Source organism: Rissa tridactyla, chromosome 6 (assembly GCF_028500815.1).
Source record: "Rissa tridactyla isolate bRisTri1 chromosome 6, bRisTri1.patW.cur.20221130, whole genome shotgun sequence".
Lineage (NCBI taxonomy): Eukaryota > Metazoa > Chordata > Aves > Charadriiformes > Laridae > Rissa > Rissa tridactyla.
The window spans coordinates 36,782,700-36,795,662 of record NC_071471.1 but is presented as its reverse complement, the minus strand read 5'-3'; the positions used below and the strand labels follow the sequence as shown (position 1 = coordinate 36,795,662).

Below are 12,963 nucleotides of genomic sequence, written 5' to 3'. Positions count from 1 at the left end.
CCCCGCTTACACGTATGGAGAGGGGCTGTTGCTGACCGTTCAGCCCCATGACCCAAACCTTCTTGCTGCATGTTAAATCAAGGTCTTGTTCCATCCCCAGTGCAAATGGAGATTGGATTTTGCCACCGGTAGGCAGGAGTGCTCCTGGCCATGGTCTCGGCATGCCATGACCCCGCTCCCTCTCAAGGGGTTTACCTCCTTGATGTGCAGGATGGTGCCATTGGGCGGGCGGACGAAGACGGGGCGGTTGTCATTGATGTCGATGACGTCCACGTGGAGCATGGTGGTCCCCCAGAGAGGCGGGTGCCCCTTGTCTGTGGCCACCACAGTCAGGTTGAACCTCTCGTAGGACTGCAAGCGCCGCCGGGATGTGATGAGCCCCGAGTCTTTATTGATCTTGAAAGCCTCTGGGGGGTAGAAAAAACACACCTCTGGCTCAGGACACTTGGCGCCGGATAAATTACGACTAGAAACCAGTACACCAGCTGAAGCACATCCCTCACTGGTGGGAAATCCCTGTCAAGGGGTGATTGAGCGGAGCTGGCTGCCTGAGGCTAGGGGTGCGGGTGCTCTCAGGTTGCCATTTCAGAGCATCCTTGCCCGCTGCCGACTGCCTGCCACTGGGCAATGACAAGAGCCCTGCTCCCGGGCCACCCCTGGCTGTGTTTCACTCCTGACCAGCCAGGACAGGGCAGTGGTCAGAAGGAAGTCAGAAGAGCCCATGGGTCTCAGGAAAATGAACTTTCTTCCATTTCCCTCTACATTTACGCTGGCTTTTGCTTGGTTCCTGTTACTCCTCGACATGCGGAGATATACTGGATTTCAGGCGCTATCACTATCTACCCACAGCCTCCTAGCTCTTCTTAGCTTTCCCCCAAAGCGTGCAGCGAGTGTGCTCCAAGGCACACTTGCGTACATAGAAAGCCTTGCTGGGGTGGGGGGAGACAAGAGGACAAGCTGAGGCTGGGCTGCAGGACGAAGGCAGACAAAGCCATAACATGCCACACCACGAGGAACTGGGAACTGTGGAGCAATACTGAAACCTCCACGCTTTCGGTATTGCTCCTGGGAGCGTGTGCACAACCTTGGTCCAAACCAGCCAGAGGACACAAGATGTAGTCTTGGCCACTATGTCTCCTCCAATTGCTCCTCATCATAACCCTCTTCCCTGGGGAGGAGCTCCCCACCGCCAGCACCCACCTGCGCCGGGGCCCTCGATGCTGTAGGTCACTACGCCGTTATCCCCTTCATCCAGGTCGGTGGCGGTCATGGTGATCACCGACGTCCCCGCCGGCTCGTTCTCGTAGACGCTGGTGCTGAACTGGCTCTTGCTGAACTGGGGCCTGAAGTCGTTAATGTCCAGGACTGTGACCAGCACCTTCGACAAAAGCGCAGCTGGCTGGGTGACATGAGGCTGGACGTGGCCAGGCAGCCCCCAGGGGCCGTACCCCTGCCATGACCCGCGGCTCCGCCGCTGGAGCGTGGTCCCCTTCCTGCTATTCGTTTAGCTCCGCTAGCTGAATTCCTGCCTCCAACAATGGGGGCCACCACGGCTGGGGCACCCATTCATGCCGCAGCACTTGTAGACAATAGTGTTGCCCTTCCCTGCCCCTCCTGCTCTGTCCCCTTCTGCCGACGTGCTGTCCCCACAACCCAAAGTGCCCTGCACCATCCACCCCCCAGCCCCTGGGATCATCTGCTCTCCTGCCTAATTCCTCCCTTCCCTGCTGGGGAGGAAAGCCTGAGGTTTAACACCTCCTTGCTGGTGACCACCACACGAGGGGTGGTGGGAGGAGGAGAGCCCTACCTGCACGGAGTTCTCCCGACGGTTACTGGACACGTCCCCGGGGTTGTCCCTGGCTACAGCTGTCAGCGTGTAGTGATCCTTCTTCTCCCGGTCCAGGGCTGACAGGATGTAGATGTCACCCTGCAGCACACAGAGACCTTCAGGTGGACCTCATCTGGCAGAGCTGGTACTCAAGAAGGGGCAGAAGGTGAGATGTGGGAGCAAGGCAGAAGGTGGGACCATCTCAGCCTCCCCTCCCTTTCCCCACTCTGTTCCAGCCTCGCTTGGCTCCTTACCGTGTTGGGATTTATCCCAAACTTGCCCTCTCCATCCCCCAGGCTGTACTGGATGAGAGCAAAACGCCCAGAATCTGCATCCGTGGCCTGGACCCTCAGGATGACCGTACCCAATGGCACGTCCTCAAAGACAGCTTTCTGAAAGCAAAGGGATGAGTTGTTTCATAGAATCATAGAATGGTTTGGGTTGGAAGGGACCTTAAAGACCATCTTATTCCAAACCCCCTGCCATGGGCTGGTTTAGCAGGCAGCAACCAAGGTCATAGGGTGGCACCCAGGGATGGGCACAGCTGGACTCAGAACAAGGTGTTGACACAGAGTACATTGGTGGGTTGACTATCTTCTTCATGTGGTTCAAGCACAGAGAGAGGGAAGAGAAGGTGTCCCTGGAGAACGCCCAGCTCTGTGCCCGTCCTCACCAGGCAGGCACTGCCCAGCCCCACGTGGACTTGAATGGGGGAGCCCAGCTCACCTGGTAGGATGGTTGGCTGAAAACAGGATTGTTGTCATTGATGTCCACTATCTGGAGGTACACAGGGATCTCAGCGGATCTGCGGGGAGAGCCGTTGTCGGAAGCTCGGATGGTGAAGTTCAGCCACTGCACCTCCTCATAGTCCACCGTCCTGTTGGCCACGACCTTCCCTAGAGGATGGCAGACCCTGAAATGAGAAACCTGCCCCAGGCCACCAACCTACCCCAGACTCCCACCTCTCCAGGCCACGGACCTGCTGACTGGTCTTCAAGACAGACGTAGCCTTCCGGGGAGAGGTTCAGCAGCTCGTAGGTGATCTGCCCATTGGCACCTTTGTCCGGGTCCACCGCTGAGATGGAGATGAGTGTGGTGCCCTGTGTGGCTCCCTCCAGGATCCTCTCCGTGAAGTAGGTGACCCCAAAGGGGCGGAAGCGGGGGGTGTTGTCATTGACGTCCAAGACATTGACTGTCAGCTTGGCTGTGGCCATGGTGGTGACCACAGGGGAAGAGAAGAGGAAGAGGACAAGTGAGAAAGAGAAGCAAAGAAAGGATGGGAGAAAGGAAGGTCATAAAGAGACAAGCATGAAACTCCAGGAAGCCCAACTAAACTAAGCTGGTTCATCAAGATAAATGGCAATATTCAGCAAAGCCGCTCTGCTCTGAGCTGGCTGTGGACACTCTCACCTACTTCAGACCTACTCCTGATCTGCATGTGCCTGGATTTACCAGGAGCAGGCTGGCAAGATGTCACGGGGATGGTAATGAAGAAGCAGGTGTCTCCCACGGTACAGTTATGGGCACACAGACTGCTTCATCCCAGTGCAGCCCTGGGACGTTCAGGCTTACCGTTGGGCACGCTGACGGAGCGGTCGATGACTTCGCTGGCATTATCGTGGACGGAGATGGTGACCTCGTAGGTGGCCACCAGTTCCCGGTTGAGGGGAGTTTTGATCTTCACAGCTCCTGGGAACCCCAAAAAGATGGGGAGGGTCATAGACAGTGCTTGTGTCCCCCCTCCACCGAGGACCCTCCACTGCACTTGCACTCCTGCCTCTGCCCAAAGGCTAAATGGGGAAAACACTCCATAGCTACAGGAGGAGACAACTTCTCTCCCTCTGCTCTCCATCGCCTGCCTTCCTGCCTGCTCCGCTCTGCCCAGCTAACAAGGTCTCAGGCTGCCTCAGCCAGGGTAGGAATTTGGGTTGTGAGGACGAGAGGTGTTTGGGAGCGACTGCTGCTGCTGCCCTGCATGACCCCATCCACCTTAGCTCAGCATCCGAGGGTCCTGTCCTGTATCCTTCCCAACAGGTTTTTTTTTCTTCCCTGGATCAGGTCCGTGCTTCCAAAACAGACGCAGGGAGCTCCTGGCCCACCTTCCTTGAGGGTAGAGCCCACCACCTACCCCGGAGTGCCCCCCCTTGCTCCCCCCAGCGAGGGTGCCCATGTCCGGTCTGCCAAGGCTGAGCAGCCCCCGGCCCGCAGTGGGGCTGCCTGTGATGGAGATGGGTGAGATGGAGGAGGGAGGCGATGGGTGGCGTGGAGAGAGAAACAAGCACAGACACAGAGACAAACCTGGCGGGCCGAGAGCCGGAAAGGAAAGAAAAGGGTTAGTTAAGTCGTTTGGCTGGGGGAGAGAGGACAGGGCAGGGTGAGACGGGGCAGCAGGAGGAGGAGAGTGGGGACGCAAGAGGGGAGCATCATCTCCCTGTGCCTCAGGCACCTACCTCCAGGCAGAGAAGAAGAAGAAGAAGCAGAAGACAGTAGAGGGTTCTGCGCCGCCCGCGCAGCCCTTCCCACTCTCCTACCTGTCCTAAAATCCACTGTGAACACTCCTTGCTGGTCGGGCACCAGTGCGTCTGTGTCGTCACGGGCCACGATCTCCAGCAGGTAGTACTCCAGGCGAGGGTGGAGGTCCCGGTCGATGGCAGTCACCTCAGCCACCACGGTGCCGGGGGGGGCCGACTCAGGGATGCTGACCGTCTGGATGGGGTTGATGAACTCGGGCCTGCAGTCGTTGATGTCGTCGATGAAGAGGCTGACGGTGGCGGTGCCCGAGAGCGCTGGCGTGCCCTGGTCCACGGCCACCACTGTCAGCCGGTAGGCATCCCGCTCCTCCCGGTCGATGCTGATGTTGGCCACCCGGATCACCCCCGTGGCGGTGTCGATCAGGAACCTGTCCTGGCCGCCACCCTCAATCCGGTAATCCAGCTGCTGGTTGAGGCCACTGTCAGCATCTGTGGCTGTCACCTGGAGGATGGAGAAGCCTGGAAAGGGGGGACACAGCCCTCTCAAGCGAGGGTTGGAGGGCAGCAGCAACAAGCCCCCAGTCCCGAGGCAAACACCATCAAGAAACATGGGCAGCCCCAATTCCCAGATTTTCCCTTCAACCCCAACCTGACCAGCCCTGACCCTGGGAGCTGGATCTTCAGAGTCCCAGGGGGACACCCAGGTCTCCCTATCACCCACTCTCACGTTCAGCCCCACCCTCCTCCTGACCTGGGGGGCTGTTTTCCCGCAGCCATGCCGTGATGGAAGCTGGCTGGAAGATGGGGCGGTTGTCATTGTCATCCAGGACGGTCACCACTAGGCTGGCAGTGCTGTTCAGCCCTCCCACATCACAAGCCACCAGCGTGAACTCCAGCAGAGGGTCCAGCAAAGCCTCTCGGTCTACCATGCTGCCACGTTTCACTGAAATGACACCTGGAGAAGGGGAAAAGCCTGGTGACTGACCCCATGTCTGCCTGGTGGCCCTGGGCTGGGGACAGTCACCTGCTGAGCCACCCCACCTGTCCTGTTGTCGATAACAAAGAAGTTCAGAGATGCCTCCAGGAGCTGGTAGGTCACCATGGCGTTGCTGCCCTCATCACTGTCCAGAGCTAGGATGGGTCCATTGAGCACCGTGACCAGGGTCCCTGGAGGGGATGACAATGGTTAGGGAGGGTGGCAGCCCCCTGCAGAGCCCCCCCATCCCCTCCCACCCTGGTGATGCATGAGGGACAGCAATGAATGGATGGAGGAGGTGACAGAGAGGGGCCTCGCAGTGCACGAGGCAGCGGGGGGTCAGCTGCTGCAGCCTTGCAGACCGACTTGGAAGGCCCAGGTGAGGTGGCGGGACGTCCAGCTAAAAACAAACAGACAGACACATCCATCAGATGGGTGGCACCAGCACCCTGCCACCGAGGGCATCACTTGGAGGCACCCAAACGCTTCGCCTGGGACGTCCCTTGATGGCGGGACAGAGAGGTACCTGAGGTCTTGGAGCACAGAGCAATTTAAATGGCAGGAAGGCAAAACTTCCCCAGCTCTTTGGCTGGGAAACGTCTACCTGGACAGGCTGGACTGTTTTACCTCTAACCCCCAGAGCAACGCGGCTCCAGGTGCTGGTGATGGAGAGATGGCACTCCATCCCCTGCAGGGATGTTGGGCATGTTGATGCCCTCAAGGCTGCCCCCAGGGCTCGGCTCAGACCGTGGGCACCTCTTGCTGTCTGCAGCTGAGCAACTCCCAAATGGGACCGATTTCTCACAGGGTTGTGCCAGACCTGTGTCAGGAAGGGTTTCCACCAGCAGCATGGACCAAAGCTATGGTCTCCTGGAGGCTGATCTCCCCAGGTGGTCAGCAGAAAGCCCTCGTGCTCAGCATCCCCGTCCCACTGACCTGCAGCCTTTCCCTGCTCAGCGTCGTGTCTCCTCCACAGCCAGGAGACACCTCCCCTTGCCTGGCCCCAAAGGCACTCCCGAGGAGCCACTTAAGGGAGAGAAGAGAGACCTACCTGGGGGCGAGTTCTCCATCACCTCAGCCTGGTAGGAGCTCTGGGTGAAGAGGGGGCGGTTGTCATTCTCATCCGCTATGGAAATGACCAGCAGGTCGAAATCCTAAAGGAAAATGGCGACAAGAGGGTGATGACAGCAATGTCCTTTCCTTGAGCTCACTCCTGCCTCTCACACCTCCAGTTTGGTGCTGGTCAAAGCTGGACCCCTGTGCAACTATGATGCTGTGCTCCCTGGACCATCCTGGAGGGTCTGCAGGGACCCTTGCCCCGGGGTTGGGCACCCCTTCCCAGCCTGCACCCTGAAGGGGGATCCGTGGGACGTCTTGGCAGGGCCAAAGGATGCTCCGGTGTCATTGTGGCTGTCCAGCTCTCCAGCCCAACTTTGTCCCCCCTTCCGTGACGTCTGCTCCTGTTGCATGGAGTCGACATGCAATGTTGGACTTGCCCTAAATCCTACTGGTCCTGTTCTCTGCTGGGGAGAGGGTTACAGCCCCCTCCTTGTGATCCCCAGCTTTTGGGGGATAAGGCTGCTATTGGAAACGCTGTGGGTGAATGCGTCATCTGGTTTTTGGCCACGGCAGGAACCCCTTCTCCCACCCGCCCTGCTGCCTGCACCACTGGAGGCCCTGGCAGTGCCCGTAATTACCCGCCTGGCATTGCGTATGTTCTCGGGGTTGTCCTTCACTGTGATGGTCAGCCTGTACTCTGCCACCCGCTCCCTGTCCAGCGGGTGGTTTACGTAGATGATGCCGCTCTACCAAGAAAAAAGGGAGGAAATAGGTACAAGGGACACGAGGACCGCTTCTCCCAGGTCACCTCCTGCCAGGGCAAGGATGCCAGATGGCACTCATGGGTGCCCAGGGAAGGCAGGGCTCCAGGACCAGGGGTGCCCACCCTCCGTGTCCCGGCATCCCACCCCCCTGGGGGCATACGGTGCTGTTGATGTAGAAGGCATTCTCCTTGTTGCCCGCAGTTATGTCGAAGGTCAGGAGTGCGTTCGGCCCCTGATCTGCGTCCCGGGCAAGGATGCGGGTGACGAAGCTGGAGATGGGGGCATTCTCGCTGAGGGTGAGGTTCATGGGGAGGTTGAGGAGCACGGGGTCATTGTCGTTGATGTCCAGCACGCGGATGCCCACTAGGATCTGCAGGGAAGTGCAGGAACACGGCACCTGTATCCATCCCTCCCATCCTTTTTATGCCCCCCTGGGCAAGATGTGGGCTTCCCCACTCAGCCCACTACGGTCTGGCAGAGGAAAGCCCCAGGGACAAGGGGAAGGAGAAGGAGGGGAGGAGAGTGAAGGCAGAGACCAGGAGGAAGGAGGTGGGGATGGGGGATGGCACCCCGCAGCCCCCCATGCCACCCCAGGGGACTCACCGTGGAGCTGAGGGGGGGCACCCCCCGGTCCCGGGCGGCGATGGTGAGGTTATAGAAGGGGATGTTCTCGCGGTCCAGCTCGGCATCCTTCCGCACCCGCAGCTCCCCTTCCACCGGGGAGATCACAAATTCCCCTGCCGAAGACAACAGGGCCCTGGCTTGCACCATGCTGCTGCGAGTGGCCCAGCACCCCAGGGGAACGACTTAATTTGTGATGGGGGACAAGCACCAGGGAGGGTTTGGGGACAAAACCATGACCCGCTACTGGAGATATGGGAGGACTGTGGCAGCCGGAGACTCTCCTGGATGCATCCCCAGGTACCAGCAGGAGCAGGGGGTGGGCTGAATGGCCAAATAAAAGGTGCCCGTGCCCCTTGGCTGGGCCTTTCTGAAGATGCCAACAGCCCTCTGAGCACCTGCCCATGCCCCGTGATGGCCAGATCAGGGTGGGCTACATGGCGCGGACCCCCCTGGACTTGCTCTGGAAAAGCTTTGCAGTGGGGCCAGCTGGGAGATGGGACTGGGCTCTGCCTTCCAGACACCCTAGGCTGAAGTCACCACCCGTTCACAGAGGGACAGCCCTATGTCCCCATGGTTAGGGACGCCCATGGCTCCTCTGCCACCTGCTCTGGGATGCTGGTGGGGCTGCAGCTACAGCTTCCCCATGGGTGGCAGAGCAACTCAGTCCCCAAACACCCTGTAAACCCCATGGGGGTGAGGGGATGGGGCTGTGCACTTGCAGCTCTCAGTTTCTCTTTCTGTGGTTTGTTTTTTTGCCCTTTTTTTTTTTTTTTTTTCTTCCCTTTTCTTCCCCTGATTGTTTAGCAGATTCGCCCCCTCTCTTGCACAAGTCCCGGCCACCCCGCCTTGGCTGGCCATGAACGGGTTAAGTTTCCTGTTGCTCAAAACAGGATTTCCTGGTGTCGAAAGGCTGAATTCGCAGAAGTGATGGGAGGGAGGACGGCTTTTCTGAAAGGCTTCTGCCCGCCCTCCCACAAGCCAGGTTCCTCCATGGGGCAGCCAGAAGGAGAGGTGGTACCCCCCCCACCACCCAAGGTCCCCGCTCACCAAGGGGGTCCCCAGCGATGATGCTGTACTCCACTTGCCCACTGGGTCCCGAGTCACCATCGTGGGCCAGGAAGGTCCAGACACGCGGGCCAGGCTGCCCTTCTGTGACATCGAAGGGACCCTCGTAGGGCCGTGGGAAGGTGGGGCAGTTGTCATTGATATCGTTGAGGTTCACCAGCACCTGCGGTCAGGGCGAAAGGGTGGAGGGCAGTGAGGGGAGAGGGATGGAAGAGGAGACCAGCCTGCTGGCCATGAGCATGGGAAGCCATGGACAGGTGACATCGCAAAATACCTCCTGTATTTCTGGCTTTGCAGGGTTCACCAAACATCCAGCTTACAGTTCAGAGACTCAAAGTCTGTCATTCCTGATCATAGTGACACTATGAAACTCCAGCTGCACGCAGGTGGGGCCCTTTTCAACCTCCGGGACACACACCATGATGGAGAACTCAACACAAAAGTCAAATGTTCTCCGCATTCACATCTTGAAACCCAAGCTGGACAGATAAAAATCACAGACGTGGATTTGACCACCAAAGCCACGAGTTTGGAGAGACCTGACATCTGCAGCCAGCTGCACACTTGCTCACTCCTTTTCCTCCACCAAGGCCTTCATTTCTACTGCTGAGTAAACTTTAAAAAATTTGCAGCTTGTGTCCTTATTCCAACAGGAACAACCACCAACGCTGCTGGCGCGTTTCCTCTCTTCGCATCCCTTCCTACGACACACTTGGCTGGCTAGAAACCAACCCTACAGATCTCAAAAGGGGAAAGCATCAACTGTTTTAGGACAGAGTAGACCATGGGGCTGCCAGCAAAGCTGGGGATCCAACGAACTCGAGTCTTGCTTTTTAATTGAGTCACGCTACATAGGAGACGTTTATATAGCTCTCTACTATACTGTATTGCAAAAAGGGTTATCCCCTTCCTTGCTAGACTTCAGGGAACTTGCACAGGGGAGAAACTCTGCCTGAGGAGGAGAGTCTCCAGTGGCTAATAAAAGGTTGAGCTTTGGTGGTACGGGTGGTTATGAGAAAGCTACGGAAAATGAGGAGCTTTCTGAGCTTTCTGACCTCCTGGGCTAAAGGACAGTAAAATCCATCAGATGGGCATTCGTTACTGGCTAAATCTAATCTTTACAGAAGAGTATATCTGAGCCTCTGCTCCGTTTCCTAGCAGTGGAGAAAACAAACACTGGCATGCCTTATCAGGGTGATGGATTTCCCATCACTCGGGATCTAAAATAATCACTAAACCTCCTCCTAAAAGCCATGTTTTCGTACGGTGCTGGCACAAACTCCCTGGGCCGTGTAAGGAGGGTGCTTCCTATCCCGTCTAGCTTCGGTACTTGTTGCTGAAGGGGCTTCCAAGTTCATGTCTCTGCTTGGGCCGAGAGCCGGGAAGGCTCTGCCTTCGCCCGCAGCACGCCGGCAGCTGCTGCCTTCCCTGCCAGCAGTTAAACCCCAGGTCTCGAGGTTTCCACTGCAGTTTTCCTGGGCCAGGAAGGCATCTCCAGCAGTAGCAGCTGCACACATCTGAAGGCTTCCCACCTGCCCAAGCATGGAGCACAGCGCTTCCAGGCTTGCGCGGACAGATCTCATCCATGAAAATCTCCCACACTGGTATCTCCCTTTCAGTTTCTCTTGTTTTCTTGGCACACAAGAACTTTACTCCTTTTGGGGGACTACAAAACGCTTGGCTCGATAGCTGGGTGAGGCATGGTGGTCCACGACAGGGAGCCAAAGCAGAAGATCTAACCGATCCCTTCCACCCGCAGACCTCAAAATCAGCCTGGGCATGCACGTCTACCACACAACCTGTCAAATTTTGGTTTTGGTTACAAAAATAATCAACATATTCAACTCCTGCAAAACGTTTGCTTTGGAGCTCCTAGTCCGCCCTCCCCACACTTTGGGCACTGCACTAAGTTCACGTCACCGTGGTCCAGGAAAAATGGAAGAGCTAGAGAGAAAAGCAACAAAAAAAATGCCTACAGGCTTTAAATAGCCTCCATACGAGGAATCAAAAGGGAATTTTAAAAGCAGATAAATAATCTGACAAGATAAAGATGAAGCAGAAATTAATGCTATAGCAATGCTTTACTACCTACTGTCCCTTCAAGCAAGAAGCACCAAGGGGACATCTAAAGAAAACATAATGCAACTTAAAAGCAGTTCCGGAATTTCTTCTGTTTGTGTCTTTGCAGGCCCAAATAACCCACAAGTGTCCCTTGCCCACATCCCTGTTTTGCAACCCTCATGAGGGAGTGGGGCAACAGCAACTGGGCAAACTGGCCACAGCTGGGAAAAGCGACTGGTGACCACTGGGAAGGAGATGTGAAACTGCTCGCACAAGGGGGAACTCTTTGATCCCGAAGAGGCCACTGTGTTGCAAACCCCCTCAGCAGCTCCCTACCGTGGTGGTCGATGTCAGCCGGCGCGAGACGATGGGGCACTGGTCAGTGGCAGTGACGATCAAGGTGTAGCGCCCATGGCTGATCTCGTAGTCCAGCTCCTTCACCGTGCGGATCTGTCCCTGCAGGCGAGGGGAGAGCGACCAGGAGTGACGGGAGTGGGAGAGGGACATGTCTGGGATGGGGCTGGCATCCTTACTGACCGTGGCACTGTCGATGTGGAAGGTATCCAAGATGTTGCCTTCGGTGATGGCATATGCAACCGTGCCATTGGGTCCCTCATCCCGGTCCAGGGCCTGCACAGTGACGAGGGTGGCGTTGAGTGTGGCAGGACCTTCATCGAGGGTCACCTCGTACAGCTGCTGTCGGAAAGCAGGAGCGTTGTCGTTCTCGTCCAGGATGGTGACGTACACTGTCGTGGTGGCCTGTGGGACATGGGGACATTGTGTTAAACATCATAGAGGGATCGGCTCCACAATCCCTGGAGCTGGCTGGGGAAGGCTGGACCTGTCAAGGTCAATGACCAACGGGGGCTCAACCCTGCCAAAACAGGAGGCAAGGCTCAAAATGAAACAAGCCATGGCTGCAGACGCCTCTCCAGGTAAGGGTTGGGTACAGAGATAAACGTGCAGAGATTAAATCTTGTTCCTTCTCCTTTCCACCCAGTGTCACGATTGCTGATAACACCAGGGAGCAGTCCATGGCAGAGGGAAAGCCAGAGGCTGAACCCCATCGTGGAGGAGACATGTGTGAGTCCTCACCTTGGCTTTGGAGACATCTTGGTTCTTATTACCGAGGGGAGTGGCGTGGTAGGATGGAAAATACCCAAAGACGCTGCTGCCATGGCTCAGGGGAGGAACAAAAATGAGCATCTCAGCCTGACCTCCCGCGGATCCCATCATCTACCTGCTGACCACAACTTCAGTGCCGCTCAGGCTTAGTCTGTCCTGACCCTCTTTCAGCTGTATCTGGCCCTGCACAGGCACTTGGATGTCCTTACCGAAGGCTGTCTTCTGGGAGTGTCACCACGGGGGCACACCTGGGGACAGGGAAGTGACACAAGCGTGCCACCCTGCCTAAGGACTCATCTCAGAGATGGTGTCTTGGGACGATAAACCATTTTCTTGGAGTCTCTGGACTTTGTGCAACAGAATTGCACAAAGCAACAAATTTCTTCCAGCCAGACAAGGGTTACTTTTTCAACGAGAGCATCACAGGCGTGTTTGCTCTGAAAACCACAAAGCCGCACCGTAATTAGCTCCTTTTCTATTTCGCCGCCCCGCTCCAAATTCAGAGCAGGTGAGCTGCAAAGTTCCCTGCGGTTTGCAAACCTCCACTGTTATCTCCGGGCTCCGCTTCTCCAGGGAACCCCCTTTCGAGACGAGGTGGCCCTCGGCTGCAGCCGGAGATTTTGTGGATGCTTTTGGAATTTGAAGCGGAGCTCCAGGAGGAGTTACACAAGTCAACTCGCCGTGCCACTTATTTGAGGGCAGAGTAAAGTCCCCCCCGCTGCGTAAACAGGCTGCAGGAACGGGGGATGCTTTGCTCCCCCTTTTTTTTGTGGAGGAAAAGCTCCTTTCCCTTCCCCAAGCTCTGAGTTACCCTTCCCTGTTTGTTCCAGGAGGGTTTCTGCCCCCTTCATCCTCACAAAGGTGGGGAAAAATAATTCCGAGCAAAGTGCACTTCAATGAAGCAAGCTGGAGCTTGGCCCCCAAGGGATCGGCTCCTGCCGGGGAAGGGATGGGGACCAGCATGTCCCCCCGGCACGGTGAGCATCCTCC

At 57.0% G+C, this 12,963-nt stretch overlaps 1 protein-coding gene across 7 annotated transcripts in view; it reads right to left on the bottom strand.

Moving 5' to 3' along the window:
* CDH23 (cadherin related 23) overlaps positions 1–12,963 on the bottom strand; it is a 210,387-nt gene that overhangs the window by 7,167 nt on the left and 190,257 nt on the right. For 2 of the 7 annotated variants that reach the window (XM_054205963.1, XM_054205958.1), the window contains exons 37-53: positions 11,386–11,607; positions 11,185–11,304; positions 8,770–8,950; positions 7,702–7,835; positions 7,259–7,468; positions 6,973–7,080; positions 6,327–6,429; positions 5,341–5,466; positions 5,051–5,254; positions 4,360–4,818; positions 3,401–3,517; positions 2,808–3,032; positions 2,555–2,724; positions 2,083–2,220; positions 1,808–1,927; positions 1,201–1,378; positions 196–407 (exon numbers count right to left, since the gene is read on the bottom strand). In XM_054205963.1, the coding sequence (XP_054061938.1) occupies positions 196–407; positions 1,201–1,378; positions 1,808–1,927; positions 2,083–2,220; positions 2,555–2,724; positions 2,808–3,032; positions 3,401–3,517; positions 4,360–4,818; positions 5,051–5,254; positions 5,341–5,466; positions 6,327–6,429; positions 6,973–7,080; positions 7,259–7,468; positions 7,702–7,835; positions 8,770–8,950; positions 11,185–11,304; positions 11,386–11,607 (3,027 nt within the window). Of the gene's footprint in view, positions 1–195; positions 408–1,200; positions 1,379–1,807; positions 1,928–2,082; positions 2,221–2,554; positions 2,725–2,807; positions 3,033–3,400; positions 3,518–4,359; positions 4,819–5,050; positions 5,255–5,340; positions 5,676–5,801; positions 6,430–6,972; positions 7,081–7,220; positions 7,469–7,701; positions 7,836–8,769; positions 8,951–11,184; positions 11,305–11,385; positions 11,608–12,182; positions 12,259–12,963 lie in introns of those variants that run through there. The other 5 variants (XM_054205959.1, XM_054205960.1, XR_008467045.1 and 2 more) reach the window with 5 other exon arrangements.